The sequence below is a fragment of the Elaeis guineensis genome, chromosome 11 (genome assembly GCF_000442705.2).
Source record: "Elaeis guineensis isolate ETL-2024a chromosome 11, EG11, whole genome shotgun sequence".
Classification (NCBI taxonomy): Eukaryota; Viridiplantae; Streptophyta; class Magnoliopsida; order Arecales; family Arecaceae; genus Elaeis; species Elaeis guineensis.
Genome location: NC_026003.2, coordinates 97,319,542 through 97,336,285, shown reverse-complemented (window position 1 = coordinate 97,336,285; position 16,744 = coordinate 97,319,542). Strand labels below are relative to the sequence as shown.

Genomic DNA, 16,744 nt, shown 5'->3' with positions numbered 1-16,744 from the left:
AGAAGACTTTCGTTAGGGAAAAAAAAAAATACGGCGAAGAAACATCTACTCAAAGTTGTGGGACTATATAACTAAGAAAAAAAAATTATATATATATATATATATATATATCCTTTGACTCTTCATGATTTATCACTTATATCTTAGACGTTTCAGTTTTTTCAATTAGCTCCAAAACTTACAAATTGCATGCAACATGGCTCAGAGATCCATTCGGACTCTAACATCGTTGATGTGAATGTGAATCGGCTAATATCATTTCAGATTTTCATTTCACCAAAACACATCTTTTCTAATCAAGCTTGTAAGGGTATTTATGAAATTTTGTCTAAACTTATTTTACATGGCAATCATATTTTCACGGATTCTCATGGGCACGGAAGGTTGGACCATATTGTAATTAAAATCTAAGGTTTGAGATTTAGTTAAAAAAATAAAATTTTAGGATATAAGTAAGAATTACGAGGAGATGAAGTAATTAAAAAACAAAAAAATTGTGAGGACCTCTTTACCATTTGTTAAGCCTCACAGCCCAGTGGAATGCCATGTCCTCCGACTACGACCGGGTGCGGGAGATCAAAGCCTTCGACGAGACCAAGGCCGGCGTGAAGGGCCTCGTCGACGCTGGCATCACCAAGATCCCTCCTTTCTTCTTCCAACCCCCCGACCACTTCGACGATATCCATCCCGCCGATGCTCGCCTGCAAATCCCCGTCATCGACCTCCGAGGCGTCGACTCCGGTGGCGCCCGGCGGGAGGAGGTGGTCAGCGAGGTGAGACGGGTGGCGGAGACGCTGGGGTTCTTCCAGGTGGTGAACCACGGCATCCCCGCGGCGGTGCTCGACGAAATGCTTGCTGGGGTGCGGAGCTTCCACGAGGAGAAGGCCGAGGTGAAGAGGGAGTACTACTCCCGGGATTCGAGGAAGAAAGTGAGCTTCTACAGTAATTTTGATCTTTATCAGGCGCTGGCGGCGAATTGGAGGGACTCCGTGTTCTGTTGGATGGCGCCGGAGCCCCCGGAGCCGGAGGAGTTGCCCCCTGCCTGCAGGTATTCAATCTATTTCGAAAGTCAAAACTCCCTTTAATTCTGTTTCTTGATATTAGAAGTGAAACGAAAAAGGAGATATTTTTCTTTCTTGATGAAACTGAGAACATTCATATCAGATGGCTGATTTTTTGGAAACGCTACCGATTTAGTAAGAATTAAAAATATTGTAGCCTTTAGAATTGAAAATATTTTTTGGACCATGGAGAAAGTCTCCATATTCTCTTACCCAGATATTTCTAAATTCCATTAGATTTTTTTTCGACAAAGTAGATCTTCTTAATTTTCTTCCTTGTAATTCCATTCTTTTCTAATTGGATTATAGCAAGGAGACTTACTGAAATTGCTCATTCTATCCTATGCACCTGATTGGGCCTGCCAAAGGGTCAGACTCTGAATGCAGTAACATCTCTAATATTAAGCAGACTTATCCTGTTCCCCTTGGCAATGGAATAGATAAAATTCAACTCATATTGTCTGTATATTATATCTCATATAATTTTGGCACGTTCCAAATATCCTTTTTTTTTTCCCAATATTGAAATCTTTCATTCTAGATTCCTCTTCACCAAGACCATTTATTAAACAATGCCTTTGTAGTTCTTTGGTCATAGTGGTGTGCCACCTGATCGGTAATCTTTAGGTTTTGTCACATATATTCCATATTCAGCAGACTACTTTGGAGTAGGGCTAACAAAATGTGATCCGACCCACCAATGTGACCTGTGTTCGACCCGCCATAAACAAGTTTGGATTTAAGCTAAACGGATTTGGGTCATAAACAGATCAACCCGTTTAATCCGTTTAATATTTGAATCAGATTTGAATTTTAGATATTCGACCTGTTTAACCTATTTAATATTCAGGTCGGATTGAGTCAGATAATCCATTTAACTCATTTAATCTGTTTAAAAGTTGTTTAACCTGTTTAACTTAATTTTGATCCATTTAATATATTTATCTGAATCTATTTAAGATCTATTTAACCTAGTTAAAATCTATTTCATCTATTTCTGACCCATTTAATCCGACCTGTTTAACATGTTTAATCCGTTTAACCTAACTTGACCTGTTTAATAAACGGGTTAAATAGGTCAAGTCGGATTATCTGTTTAATAAATAGGTTAGGTTCAGGTTTGAATTTTTGACCCGTTTGATAAACAGATCGGATTTGGGTTGACAATTTTTTGGCCCAACCTGATCCGATCTAATTGCCACCCTTACTTTGGAGCAGTGCACTGGTTTAGGATAGTTCTTGGTGCCAACTTTCCATGCCAAATATCAGACATTTCATGATTCACAGATAAGGAGCTCTCAATCAGATGCATATAACTTTCGTCTTCTGGTTTCTGTATTCTTTACACTAGATTGCAGCTGGGCAGCTTTCTTAGCGGCTAACTCTGTTTGTATAATTGGTAACCTTGTTATATTTGAGACCTCAGTTTGACATCTTATTGAGAAAATGAAATATTATCCAAGTGATAAAAGGGATCTTACAATGCTCTCCTGATGTATTTGAGATGAATTTTTGGCATTTCATGTTGTTGGTGCAAAAATCTGTCTGCGTCGGAGAAGCTGGAGTCGAGAGAGTCGCGGTCGCCGTCGGAACCTACAAAGGAAGTCTAAACCGGAGTTGGGGTTGCTCCGACAAGATCCTCCGACGCTCAAGTCAGTTCTCTGCCTCAACAAGAATGGAGTGCTCGAACGAAAATTTTAACAAAATTTTTGGGATAGAAATTAGAGCTTAGAGAATAACGTATCTGGGATCTTCCTTTTTATAGGCGGAGGGGGCAACAGACTGATAGCGACGTTTGTAACCATCTAGCAGTGGGCCGTTCGGAGCCAGGAGGAGTTTGTTATGAAGAGTAGTGGAGTGGAATCGTGGCCATCACCGTGACCTGCCATGTGGAGTCTGAAGCGGCGTCCGTTGTTGCAACTTGCCAAAGGGTGGAGGAGCCGCGCGGTATCCGTCGCAGGAAGTGGAGCAGAGTTGTGGCCATTACTATGGCCTACCAGGGAGTGATGGAGCCGCGCGAATCCGTCGCAGGAAGTGGAGCAGAGTCGTGGCCGTTACTGTGGCCTGTCAGGGAGTGATGGAGCCGTGCGGAATCCGTCGCAGGAAGTGGAGCAGAGTCGTGGCCGTTACTGTGGCCTGCCAGGGGGTCCAGACCTGTCGGCCGAAGTTCGGTTGAGGTGCCTAGCGGAGAGAGGTAGCTATCCATCTGAGAGGAGCTCGAATGTTGCAAATCCTGTTGGGTGCCTTGGGCGTCAAGGCTGCAGGCGAGGACTACTTGCCGTAGGAGCTCGGTCAGAGGCTTTCTACAGACGCAGTCCGGTTTCGCGCAGACTTCGGCAGAGGGTCGATCGGCGGTGGATGTCGGATGGCGCTGGAGAGGTTCATCCATCGGAGGGGGCCAGCTGCTGGATTCCGTGAGCCCGGCATTTGCCCGCTTATAGAAGTTCGATCGGAGTCCGATCTCTGTAGGAGCCCGGATGGGGATCATTTGTCGAGGAATCCCGGTCAAGGCCTGTCTGCAACAGAAATTCGAAAGGAATTCGTCCATAATGGAAGCTCAAGTGAAGGCTTACGGTGGGAATCCGGCACGGACCGCTCGTGGTAGAAATTTGAAGTAGATCGTTTGTAGTGGAAACTCGGAGTGGGTCGTTTGCAGTAGAAGCTCGGAGTTCGGCCCTTGTAGGAGTTCGGGGTGAGGTCTACCTGCAACAGGAGTTCAGGACGGAAGTCGGCTCCGTGGGAGCCCGGACGAAGTCTACCTGCCGTCGGAGTAGGGGACGAAGTCCGGCTCCCATAGGAGTCCGGGTGAAGTCTACCTGCAGTTGAAGTCGGGGATGAAGTCTGGCCCTCGTAGGAGTCCGGACGAAGTCTACCTGCAGTTGAAGTCGGGGACGAAGTCCGGCTCCCGTAGGAGTTCGGACGAAGTCTTCCTACAGTCGGAGTCGGGGACGAAGTCCGGCTCCCGTAGGAGTCCGGACGAAGTCTTCCTGCAGTTGAAGTCGGGGACGAAGTCCGGCTCCCGTAGGAGTCCGGATGAAGTCTACCTGCAGTTGGAGTCGAGGACGAAGTCCGGCTCCCGTAGGAGTCCGGATGAAGTCTACCTGCAGTTGAAGTCGGGGACGAAGTCCGGCTCCCGTAGGAGTCCGGATGAAGTCTTCCTGCAGTTGAAGTCGGGACAAAGTCTGGCTCCCGTAGGAGTCCGGATGAAGTCTTCCTATAGTTGAAGTCGGGGACGAAGTCCGGCTCCCGTAGGAGTCCGGATGAAGTCTAGCAGGTAGAAACTTGGGTGGAGTCCGTCCATCGTGAAGAATTCGATCGACGCTGGTGGAGGTTTATCCGTCGGCAGAACTTGGAACGTTGCGGAGGCTCGGCCATCGGAGAGGTTCGGAAAGATGTCGCCGAAGGTCGGACGTCGGTAGAACCCCCGGAGGGTCACTCTTGACACGAACTTCGACTGAGGGGGATTTTATGCCCAACACCAGTCCCTCTACTTTCGAGTTCGAGTTTTGAATGAAGGAAGTACAAAAAAATTTTCACAGTCGAAGTTGTCCCTCTGAATCCTGTGCACGATCGCCCTCAAATATCCTCGCATTTAATGCACGCGTGCCGGAGTCTTTTTCCAATTAGGGTGATCCGAAGGGTCCTTTCGGAATTCCCATCGGAGCGTAGTCCCAAGCGCCACACCATAATGGTCCCGTCAGCGGTCAGCCCTACGCCGCGGTGAGTGGGACACGTGGCGGGCATTGGTTGACCTAGGGATATCTGCCACCATAACTATGCCAGGCCCCGTCGCTTATTTAAGCCCTCTCTTTCCCTCCGGGGACTTCATCTCACCTGAGAGTCGACGCTTTTCTTCTGCCTGAGAGTTTAGCCACCCCATCGGTGCCCTTTTCGACTCTGGGCATTCTTCGCACCAATCTTCGCCATTTCCGCCGACTCCCCGCCGCCTTCAGTCTCTCGAGCCCTTTCGAGGAGTTCTCCCGTCGGGACTTCTGCCCGGAGCCCAATCTCGAGAGGATGTTGCGGATCGAGAGTAGAAGGGGGAAAATAGTGGTCTGCGAGTTCAGCGGCTGCCGAACCATCACTAGGGGTTCCCACCGCCTCGAAGGGGGCTCGAGGGAGAATTTCTTCAACAGCGGGGATTTAATAACGGAACCAACCGGTGAGCGCGTTCCGCCCGAGAATTTCGGAGTAGTTGAACGAGGCGACACCAGTCAAGGGGGTAGATTTATCGTCATAAGCTGTGGCGGGCTTCTTGACGTCGTCGGGGTCGAGGGACCAGAGGCGGTCGGCACTGACGGCGGGGCAGTAGAACTTGTTGCGGGGACGGTGGAAGTAGCGCATGCCGATCTTGCCGAAGTACTTAGGATGGTGGTCGTCGTGAAGCACGCGGTGGTGGTGCATGCCTCCGCGTCATCGCGGCCTCCGGGGTACTTCGGTTCTTCCTGATGCAGGTCGTCGTCGCCGCTGCCGTCACCGTTGTTGCCCCTTGAATTCTATCCCCCTTTTTCCCTAGGGTTGGGATTTTGGCAATGGAGCGGAACGAGGCGGGGGGCGAGAGCCGAGAGGTTTATCACATGCACTGGAGGATACTGCTGAGAAGGACGGAACCAGAAGGAGAAGTTGAGAGCTTGAAGTGGTCCCTGATGTGTTCCTTTCAAGTCTTGTAGTAATGTTCTTTTTTCTTGGCCCTCAGGGTCTTGTAACGTACATCTTGTTAATCGAGAATGAGAAGGAGATCTTGTTACCTTGTCCGCACTTTGCGTCAAATTGTCGCCTGTCGAACTTCTTTCATTCACCATTGTTATTGTTGTATTCCCTTCCTCTTTTCCTTTTCGTCTTCTTTCTCTCTTCTTCCCCCCCCCTTTTTTTTTTTTTATCGACGTCATCTGGAGGTTACTGGTCGTTGCCGCGTCGGCCCGCTTTTTCGGTCATCTTTCTTCTTCAGCCTTAAGGGCTCTGTAATACATATTTAGTAAATAACATGAGAAGGGAATTTTCCGCTACCTCTTTTACTCACGTGTTGAATTGTCGTTTGCCGAGCTTCCTTCGGCTTTCATCTTGTTCGATATCGATGCCATTCGGAGGTACCTGATCACCGTCGCATAGACCCGTCCTTCTGTTTATGGCCGTTGATTGGTCCGGGACCACTCGAGTTTGACGCCTCCTTTCAGAGTTCGAGCTCGGAGATCTAAGCTTCTCGTCGTCCTGAGGAAGCCGTCTTATCCTTGGCTGCATTGAGAGCTCTTTTGGAGATCGGAGATTTCGATGAGAACCCCATCCTCGCTGAGATGAGTCCTCTGTATTTTTAATGTAGTTTGTTTTTCATTTGTCGCTGATGTAGTTCGTCGCTTTCCTTTTTAACTCCTTCTTCCCTTTTTTCTTTCCTCGAGTGAGGGTTTTCCCCTTGCTCTTAGTGGGGTCGCGGGAGCGCAGAGGGATCGCTGGGAAAGTTTTCTTTTTCTTATCCGGTCTTGAATGACCAGACCTTAATTGTGTCAGGACGAGGTTCTTCCCCTATTTCTGACGTAATCGGTTTCAGCTCAAGTTAGGACGAGGTCCTCCTCTTGTCTCTAACAGGGCTATGGGGGCACATATGGGCGTTGCAGGGCCTCTCCCCCATCCAGTCTAAGTGTAACCGGACCTTCGACTTTGCTCAAGTTAGGGCGAGGTTCTCCTCCTGTCCCTAACAGGGCCGTAGGGGCACGTATGGGCGTTGCAGGGCCTCTCCCCCCATCCGGTCTAAGGGTAACCAGGCCTTCGACTTTGCTCAAGTTAGGGCGAGGTTCTCCTCCTGTCCCTAACAGGCCGTGGGGGCACATATGGGCGTTGCAGGGCCTCTCCCCCCATCCGGTCTAAGGTAACCAGGCCTTCGACTTTGCTCAAGTTAGGGCGAGGTTCTCCTCCTGTCCCTAACAGGGCCGTGGGGGCACATATGGGCGTTGTAGGGCCTCTCCCCCCATCCGGTCTAAGGGTAACCAGGCCTTCGACTTTGCTCAAGTTAGGGTGAGGTTCTCCTCCTGTCCCTAACAGGGCCGTGGGGGCACATATGGGCGTTGCAGGGCCTCTCCCCCCATCCGGTCTAAGGAGAACCGGGCCTTCGATTGTGTCGAGACGAAGTTCTCCTCCTGCTCCCGACACAGTTTGTTTTGACTGTCTTGTCGATTAGGCTCGTGCCAAGAGAGAAGACATGTGGATATAAGACTTTTATTTAAAATAAAGTTATCGGTAATACATTCGTAAGTTTTTCGAACTCCATGGTCGCGGGAGGTCTGCTCCTCCGAGCTCCTTGAGGTAATAAGTTTCGGACCGAACTACTTCCTTGACTTCGTATGGGCCTTCCCAATTTGGGGCAAGCTTCCCTCGATCCTGAGGTTGCGAGACAGCGGCTCGTCGAAGCACTAGGTCTCCTGCTCTAAAGACTTTATTTTTGACCCGGGAATTGTAATAGCGGGCGACTTTCTGCCTATAGGCTGCCATTCGAACTTGAGCTACCTCCCGCTTTTCTTCCAGCAAGTCAAGGTTGGCTTTAAGACCTTGCGAATTGTGATGTTCGTCGAATGCTACGACTCGTGCCGACGGGAGCTTGAGCTCAATTGGGATAACAGCCTCCGTTCCGAAGGCCAGAGCGAAGGGGGTCTCCCCCGTGGGCAGTCTTTGGGTAGTTCGGTACGCCCACAACACATGATAAAGCTCGTCTGCCCAAGTTCCCTTCGCTTTTTTGAGCCTCGTCTTGATCCCCTGCAGCAGAGTTCTGTTGGTCACCTCAGCTTCGCCGTTCGCCTGAAGATGGGCTACCGATGTGAAGTTGTGGGAGATGTTTAGGTCTTCACAAAATTCGGCGAATCTCGCTCCCGCAAATTGTCGCCCATTATCAGTAATTAGGGTTCTCGGCAGGCCGAACCTGCAAACGATTGACTTCCAGACGAAGTCTTGCACTTTAGCTTCTGTAATTTTCGCCAGCGGTTCGGCTTCGACCCACTTGGTGAAATAGTCAATTGCTACCGGAGGAACTTCCTCTGTCCCGACGCCACGGAAAGGGTCCAAGGATATCCATTCCCCATTACGCAAACGGCCATGGGGCACTCAAGGATGTAAGCTCGGCGGCGGGCTGTCTCTGGATGTTGGCATACCTCTGACATCGGTCACACTTTCTGACGTATTCAATGGAGTCACGATACATTGTCGGCCAGTAATACCCTTGGTGGAGCAACTTGTGGGATAAGGATCTAGCCCCTAGATGGCTTTCGCAGATTCCCTTATGCACCTCCCATAAGGCGTAGTCAGCTTCTGAAGGCCGGAGACATTTTAAAAAGGGCAAAGAGTATGATCTCTTGTACAGCTTGTCTCATAAAGGATGTACCGGGAGGCTTGATTTCTGAGCTTCCGATCTTCTTTTGCATCATGAGGGAGAACCCCGTCCCTGAGATATGCCACCAGTGGGTCGATCCAACTGGGCTCATGATCAATTTCCATCACGGACCGCGATTCTTCCATACTTGGGCACTTCAAAACTTCAAAGAGAACACCCTTGGGCAATTCAGCCGGAGCCAACGTAGCCAGCTTGGAGAGAAGATCGGTCCTGGTATTTTTCATTCTTGGAATCTGCCTGATCTGGAAGCTACTAAAGGCGGGGACGAGCTCCTTTACCTTTTCAAGATACTTAGCCATGCTGTCCTCCCGTGCTTCGTAGTTTTGCTGACTTGTCCCACTACCAATTGGGAGTCGCTGTGAACTTGGAGCCGATCTACTCCCAATTCTTTGGCGATCCTCAATCCTGCGATCAGAGCTTCGTATTCCGCTCCATTGTTTGTTGCGGAGAACTCGAAGCACAGAGCGTACTCCACGATGATTCCCTCCGGACTGATCAAGATCAGGCCCGCACCTGCGCCCGACATGTTGGAGGATCCGTCCACGTAGAGGGCCCAAAAGCAATCAGGGGGGTCTGCTTCTTCTTCGGAGGAGTTCGGTCGGGGCTCCAGGCCGTCAATTTCACCCTGTTCAGGTTCGGCTTCCTCCGAGATAGTGCATTCTACTATAAAATCTGCCAATATCTGGGCTTTCACTGTCGGTCTGGATCGATAGTTGATGTCGAATTCTGTGAGCTCGATCGCCCATTTCGCTATCCTCCCGGAGGCATCTGTTCGGTGCAGGATCGCCTTGATCGGTTGGTCGGTGAGCAACGTTACGGTGTGCCCTTGAAAGTAGGGTCGGAGCCTCCGGGCTGCAATCAACAGGCGTAAGTTAGTTTCTCCAATTTAGTATACCTGGTTTCGGCGTCTCTCAATGCACGACTGATGTAGTAGATCGGCCGTTGAATTTTTGCTTCTTCCTTGACAAGGACTGCTGCGAGAGCCATAGAGGAGACCGTCAGGTATAAGAACAGCTCCTCTCCAGGCTCGGGCTTCGCCAACAGTGGAGGCGAGCCGAGGTAGTCCCTTAGTTCTTCAAACGCCTGTTGACACTCAGTGGTCCAACAGAAGTTCTTCGGTCGCTTGAGGGTTCGGAAGAAGGATAAGCATCGTTCGGCCGACCTCGCAACGAAGCGATTCAGGGCTGCCACCCTCCCTGTAAGGCGCTGGACCTCCTTTATCGACTTCGGGGCGGCCATCTCCTGGATGGCATGAATTTTCTCTGGATTGACTTCAATACCGCGCCCCGATACCATGAAGCCCAGGAACTTCCCTGAGGTCACTCCGAAAGCACACTTAGTCAGGTTTAGCTTCATCTTATATTTTCGGAGGGCGCCGAAGGTCTCCTCGAGGTCGGCGACGTGGTTCATGGAAGATTTGCTTTTCACGAGCATGTCGTCCACGTAGACCTCCATGTTGCGGCCGATCTGCTCCTTGAAGATTTTGTTCACCAACCGCTGATAGGTCGCACCTGCATTTTTTAGGCCGAAAGGCATGACCCTGTAACAGTAAAGACCACGGTCAGTGATGAAAGCAGTCTTTTCTTCATCTTCTGGCGCCATCCTGATTTGATTATAGCCGGAGAATGCGCCATAAAGGTGAGAAGCTCATGGCCCGAGGTCGCATCCACCAGTTGATCAATTCTGGACAGAGGGTAGCTGTCCTTTGGGTAGGCTTTATTCAGTTTTTTGAAGTCTATACACATCCTCCACTTGCCGTTTGCCTTTTTGACTAGGACAACGTTGGAAATCCAGTCAGGATAATTGACTTCTCTAATGAATCCGGCTTTCAGGAGTTTGTCCACTTCCTCGGCTATCGCTTTCTGCCTCTCCGGGGCATGACCTCAGATTTTTTCTTTCGTCGGTCGATGCTTTGGATCGACCGGTGTTCCATGACTTCTGCATCAATTCCCGGCATGTCTGCTGGAACCCAAGCGAAAATATCCGCATTCTTTCGTAGGAAATCAATGAGCTGCGTCCGCACCTCTTCCCCCAGGTTGGAGTCGATCTTCACCACATGCTTCGTATTCCCATCGTTCAAAGGGATCGAAACCAGATCTTCGATTGGGCCGCCCCTTTCCTCAACGAGATCGTCGCGGGCGTCCAATCCATCAACCGGACAGAGGTCAGATTGGTCACTTCTTTGCAAGGCTATGTTGTAGCAGTGTCTGGCCAGGCTTGGTCTCCTTTGACTTCTCCGACCCCCTGGTTGGTAGGGAATTTCAATTTCAAATGATAGGTTGACACCACGGCTCGGAGAGCGTTGAGGCCAGGTCGGCCAAGGATTGCGTTGTAGGCTGACGGCGCCTTCACCACCAGAAAATTCACTAAAGCCCTGGATTGTCTTGGATATCGACCCGCAGCTACAGTCAAAGTTATTACCCCCTCCACCGGGAAAGCATCGCCGGTGAACCCTACCAGAGGGGAGCTAATCGGCCCCAAATAACTGTCAAGGATGGACATTTTTGAGAAGGCATTGTAGAACAAAATGTCGGCCGAACTTCCATTGTCGACAAGAACGTGGCAGACATCGTAATTTGCTATATTTAAAGAAACTACAACTGCGTCGTTATGAGGAAATTGAACTCCCCGAGCATCTTCTTCAGTAAAGGTTATGGATTCCTCAATCCTTTGTCGCTTGAGAGGTCCGGCCAATACGCCGGTTGTTCTCTGCCAGGATTCTCCCGAGATGGTGTTGGCGAAATCTATCGGAGGCCGATCATCGGACTGCTCCATGCCGACTGCTGTTGCCGGAGGAGGAGCCTGGGAGACCGGAGGTGAGGCCGGAGCTTGAGATCTGCCGCGGAGGCCGTGGATCGCCGTGTGGATGCTTTGCGGGGAGGCATCGGGCGAAGACCTAGTGGGGGAAGGAGGAGAGGACGTCGGAAAAGATGACCGGAGGCGGTCCCGTTGAGCGCTCCTTTAAGAACAAGGGTACTGCGAAGGTTCAAAGCCCTTCCACTAGCGCCAATCCTGTTGGTGCAAAAATCCGCCTGCGTCGGAGAAGCTGGAGTCGAGGGAGTCGCGGTCGCCGTCGGGACCTGCAAAGGAAGTCTAAACCGGAGTTGGGGTTGCTCCGGCAAGACCCTCCGACGCTCAAGTCAGTTCTCTGCCTCAACAAGAATGGAGTGCTCGAACGAAAATTTTAGCAGAGTTTTTGGGATAGAAATTAGAGCTTAGAGAATAACGTATCTGGGATCCTCCCTTTTTATAGGCGGAGGGGGCAACAGACTGATAGCGACATTTGTAACCGTCTGGCAGTGGGCCGTTCGGAGCTAGGAGGAGTTTGTTATGAAGAGTAGTGGAGTGGAATCGTGGCCATCACCGTGACCTATCACGTGGAGTCTGAAGCGGCGTCCGTTGTCGCGACTTGCCAAAGGGTGGAGGAGCCGCGCGGTATCCGTCGCAGGAAGTGGAGCAGAGTTGTGGCCATTACTGTGGCCTGCCAGGGAGTGATGGAGCCATGCGGAATCCGTCGCAGGAAGTGGAGCAGAGTCGTGGCTGTTACTGTGGCCTGCCAGGGAGTGATGGAGCCACGCGGAATCCGCCGCAGGAAGTGGAGCAGAGTCGTGGCCGTTACTGTGGCCTGCCAGGGGGTCCAAGCCTGTCGGCCGAAGTTCGGTTGAGGTGCCTGGCGGAGAGAGGTAGCTATCCATCTGAGAGGAGCTCGGATGTTGCAAATCCTGTTGGGTGCCTTGGGCGTCAAGGCTGCAGGCGAGGACCACTTGCCGTAGGAGCTCGGTCAAAGATTTTCCGCAGACGCAGTCCGATTTCGCGCAGACTTCGGCAGAGGGTCGACCGGCGGTGGATGTCGGATGGCGCTAGAGAGGTTCATCCGCCGGAGGGGGCCAGCTGCTGGATTCCGTGAGCCCGGCATTTGCCCGCTTATAAAAGTTCGGTCGGAGTCCGATCTCCGTAGGAGCCCGGATGGGATCATTTGTCGAGGAATCCCGATCAAGGCCTGTCTGCAACAGAAATTCGAAAGGAATTCGTCCATAATGGAAGCTCGGTGAAGGCTTACGGTGGGAATCCGGCACGGACCGCTCGTGGTAGAAATTTGAAGTAGATCGTTTGTAGCGAAACTCAGAGTGGGTCGCTTGCAGTAGAAGCTCGGAGTCCGGCCCTTGTAGGAGTTCGGGGTGAGGTCTACCTGCAACAGGAGTTCAGGGCAGAAGTCCAGCTCCCGTGGGAGCCCGGACGAAGTCTACCTACCGTCGGAGTAGGGGACGAAGTCCGGCTCCCATAGGAGTCCGGGTGAAGTCTACCTGCAGTTGAAGTCGGGGACGAAGTCTGGCCCCCGTAGGAGTCCGGACGAAGTCTCCTGCAGGAGTCGGGACGAAGTCCGGCTCCCGTAGGAGTCCGGACGAAGTCTTCCTGCAGCCGGAGTCGGGGACGAAGTCCGGCTCCCGTAGGAGTCCGGACGAAGTCTTCCTGCAATTGAAGTCGGGGACGAAGTCCGGCTCCCGTAGGAGTCCGGATGAAGTCTACCTGCAGTTGGAGTCGGGGACGAAGTCCGGCTCCCGTAGGAGTCCGGATGAAGTCTTCCTGCAGTTGAAGTCGGGGATGAAGTCCGGCTCCCGTAGGAGTCCGGATGAAGTCTAGCAGGTAGAAACTTGGGTGGAGTCCGTCCGTCGTGAAGAATCTGGTCGACGCTGGTGGGGGTTTATCCGTCGGCAGAACTTGGGAACGTTGCGGAGGCTCGGCCATCGGAGAGGTTCGGAAAGATGTCGCCGAAGGTTGGATGTCGGTAGAACACCCGGAGGGTCACTCTTGACACGAACTTCGGCTGGGGGGGATTTTATGCCCAACACATGTCATTACGATCCACCTGGGAATGTACGAAACACCTATCATATCGATTGAAACTACTAGTGGCCTTGCTTGGATCTCGGTTATTTTGCTTGCTTCCGATTGCAGCTCTGCTTTTCATTGGTCCATCTGCTGAAGGAGAACACTAAAATCACTGCACACAATTCTGCCAATTCCAACTACCATGCACAAATACTTCAATTTACTACACAATTCATTAGATATTGGGACCTTTACTTCTCTCACAGACCTAAAATTTACTGCAAATTTTGGAACTGAAAAGATGCAAGCAATAAAATGAAATAAGAACAATACTTATGGAGATCATGGTGATCTGTGATGGTAATAATTTTAGCAGTAGGAGAGGAAGTTTCTATTGAATGAATCTACCACTTTAACAATCTATCTTCATTGTATTACTGCATGAAATGCATATCAATATCCTTTTGTCAACTAGGAAACCACTTAAAAATTTTAGTAGATGAAAATTATTTGGTGATCCAGCTTTACCTCTTCATTTAACATCCTGGATTTAATTTATTTACCATATCATATGTTTGTGTTTCTCATGTTATGCCTATTTATGAAGATAAGTCATGTCTGGAGAAATAGCGATTGATAATCTTTGCTCGAAATGGTACAAGAGAAAAGAAAAGAGGTGCCCCACTGCTCAGAAAGGAAGATGACTGGCCCAAACACAAAGCAGGCCAAAAATTATCATGTTCAGGTCTCAAACATGCTAGTCTCTATGCTCAGGTATCAACTGGAGGCACGGTTGCTTTCTGGGCCCTGCACTTGTTGACATATGGTTGAGGCAGACCGTTCTAGGGTGCAGTCTTTGTTTTGAACCTGATCAAGCAAGCAGCTGACTGCTTCCTTTGGTTTTTTTTGCTTCATCATGGGTGGGATAATCATGATTGATCACCTAAAACTTCTTTAATAGAGAAGTAAAGAACACATGATGAGGTATATGATATAGGTTTCAGAAAATTCAGCAGCGATCATCTCAAAAGGCTTTTTCTTTCTTTCTTGTAGAATTCCATACACCTTATATATAAACCCAATTTCACTCCTAAAGAAATGACTGATTTCTGCTCGTTTTCAAGGGATCTAAGTTGTACCAATTATTCTTGCACCCTCAGAATCAGAAGCAAATTAAGAGTCACATGAGTTCCTTTTGAAGTGTATATGATAATGCATAAGTTATAGAGATCTTTTTCTTTTTTTTCTTGGATAGGAAGTCATTTTAGATCTTTAATTGGTACTGTCTTTTACTAAGAATTTGCCTGTGACATGCAAATCAATATTATGAATAACATTATTATTGTTTTGACTTCATTTGAATAGGAAAAAAAATGAAGTCAAAACAATAATAATATTATTCATAATATTGATTTGCATGTCACAACCAAATTCTTAGTAAACGACAGTTTAATTGCAAATCTGAAAACTGATTAATGAACTTTGCTACTTTGTCTAACTAATCCTCTCTTCGAGTTTGTAGACAAATAACCTTTGAATATTCAGATCATGTCAAGAGCCTGGGAAATGTTTTGTTGGAATTACTATCAGAAGCCCTTGGCCTTCCCTCTGACTACTTGAAAGAAATGGAGTGTGCTAAAGGACATGCCCTTGTTTCAAACTATTATCCACCATGCCCAGAGCCACACCTCACTCTTGGAACAAGCAAGCATTCTGATCCAGACTTCCTTACCATCCTTCTACAAGACCATGTTGGTGGTTTGCAAATACTTCATCAGCAACACTGGGTGGATGTACCCCCTGTGGCAGGAGCTTTGGTAGTGAACATAGGTGACCTTCTACAGGTTTGTTTTCATCTAAACAAGTCGTATGCTTGTATTCAGGGACCCTGATGCCAAATGTCTTATGAGATGCATAATATTCCGACCTAATAACATTCTTTTTAGTCACACTACTGTTTAATCATACGTTTCACAGATCAAGCTTTTGTAAGCCTTTATGATTCATTTTGTAAGATTTCCATCTTTAAATGTTTCTCTTTTGAATGCCTTTCTGTATGCAGTTGATTTCCAATGACAGGCTCAAAAGCGTCGAGCACAGAGTGCTTGCGAACAGTGTAGGCCCAAGAGTTTCAGTTGCATGCTTCTTTACCATGCATCTTTACCCATCCTCAAGGCTCTATGGTCCGATCAAGGAGTTGCTATCTGATGAAAGCCCGCCTTTGTACAGAGAAATCCTACTAAGGGATTTTATCTCACACTATGACTCAAAAGGACTCGATGGGCAATCAGCTTTAAGTTATTTTAAGTTGCAATAAAGAGTGACAGAACACTTATATTGTATATAAAAAGTGTGTTTACTGGAAATTTGAGAAGCTAAATAAGCTAATATACAATAATCTTCTGCTCATGAAACATCTATAAATACTTGGCTTTTTCCCCCTTTTTATGGGCTACAAAAGGTCAATTCGAGTGACTGTTTACAGTCAAACGAAACACGTATATGTCATTTTTTTCCAATTTTGGATTTACAGCAACAATGTATCTCTGTTGTCAGTGGTGAGAAGAGCAGAAGGAAAACCAATCTCGAGGACTACTTTTGAAATGAGCAAATCAGGCAAAAGGCCAAGTGCTCCTTAAATTGCATCGCAAGATCTCTATATAATGCTCTCCAAATTCAAATAGATCGCCTTATAACTTTTGCAAGTATTCTCTCTGCAATGAAACATCCATCCATTAAATCAAATCACATGCTGAATATAGATTTTTCAAATTCTTTTTCCCATTTTCCAGTTGCAGCATTGCAGGGCTACTAGAGCCTGTAAGCTCTCATGTTTAACCATACAAGTAATCTTAATCTCTACGAAAGCATTTCTAAGCCGTACCGGAAAAAAAATCTATGGTCATTATTTTTTATTGAGAAAATGGATGGGACCCCACCAATTTCATACAGAGAACTTTATGGTCATTGTATAACATCAACATTATGACCATGCCCTAAGGAGGGCAAAGATAAACAATACAACTAGTTAATTGGAGACTACAAATGAAGTTGATTGTAGAACTCTCATTTGGACATTTCGTGGCCTCTTTTGCAGTTCATTATCCTGTGTGATTTATGGATTGGGCAGTTTATTTAAGCATGATCTTATAACAACTAAACATCACATAGCCTAGTCCTATGGGAAGGAAAAAAAATCTGTGGTCCAAAGATTAGGATCTGGGTTAGGTTCAGACGAGCTCTTAGAAAATATCACCTAGATGGGACAACAGATTTGCTGTAAGAATATCCAAACAGGCAAAAGGTCAATTTAGATGATTGAGTTGAAAATCTTGTGGGATTAATTTGTGGGTTGGGCTAGTACAATTAGTAAAATTATTGGATTATACATTAGATTAGGTCTTTATTCATGATACCTTTGAAGTCAGCTGGCCATAAATCCATTGATTGGTTAAGTAAAAACCATATCTGTCATTGGTCA

At 48.2% G+C, this 16,744-nt stretch overlaps 1 protein-coding gene across 1 annotated transcript; it reads left to right on the top strand.

Annotated features, from left to right (window-relative positions):
* The first annotated feature begins 486 nt into the window (after positions 1–486).
* Positions 487–15,703, top strand: LOC105031970 (1-aminocyclopropane-1-carboxylate oxidase homolog 1). The gene is made up of 3 exons (XM_010906275.4): positions 487–1,048; positions 14,786–15,107; positions 15,326–15,703. Exons 1-3 carry the CDS (start codon positions 546–548, stop codon positions 15,578–15,580), a joined length of 1,080 nt encoding a protein of 359 aa, XP_010904577.2. The 5' UTR covers positions 487–545; the 3' UTR covers positions 15,581–15,703.
* Positions 15,704–16,744: the final 1,041 nt, after the last annotated feature.

Excerpts from the sequence above, each read along its gene's own strand:
- LOC105031970 (XM_010906275.4), top strand. The coding sequence starts at position 546 with ATGTCCTCCGACTACGACCGGGTGCGGGAGATCAAAGCCTTCGACGAG. Across the intron at positions 1,049-14,785 it reads GAGTTGCCCCCTGCCTGCAG|ACAAATAACCTTTGAATATT; the intron begins GTATTCAATCTA and ends TCGAGTTTGTAG. Across the intron at positions 15,108-15,325 it reads ACATAGGTGACCTTCTACAG|TTGATTTCCAATGACAGGCT; the intron begins GTTTGTTTTCAT and ends TTCTGTATGCAG.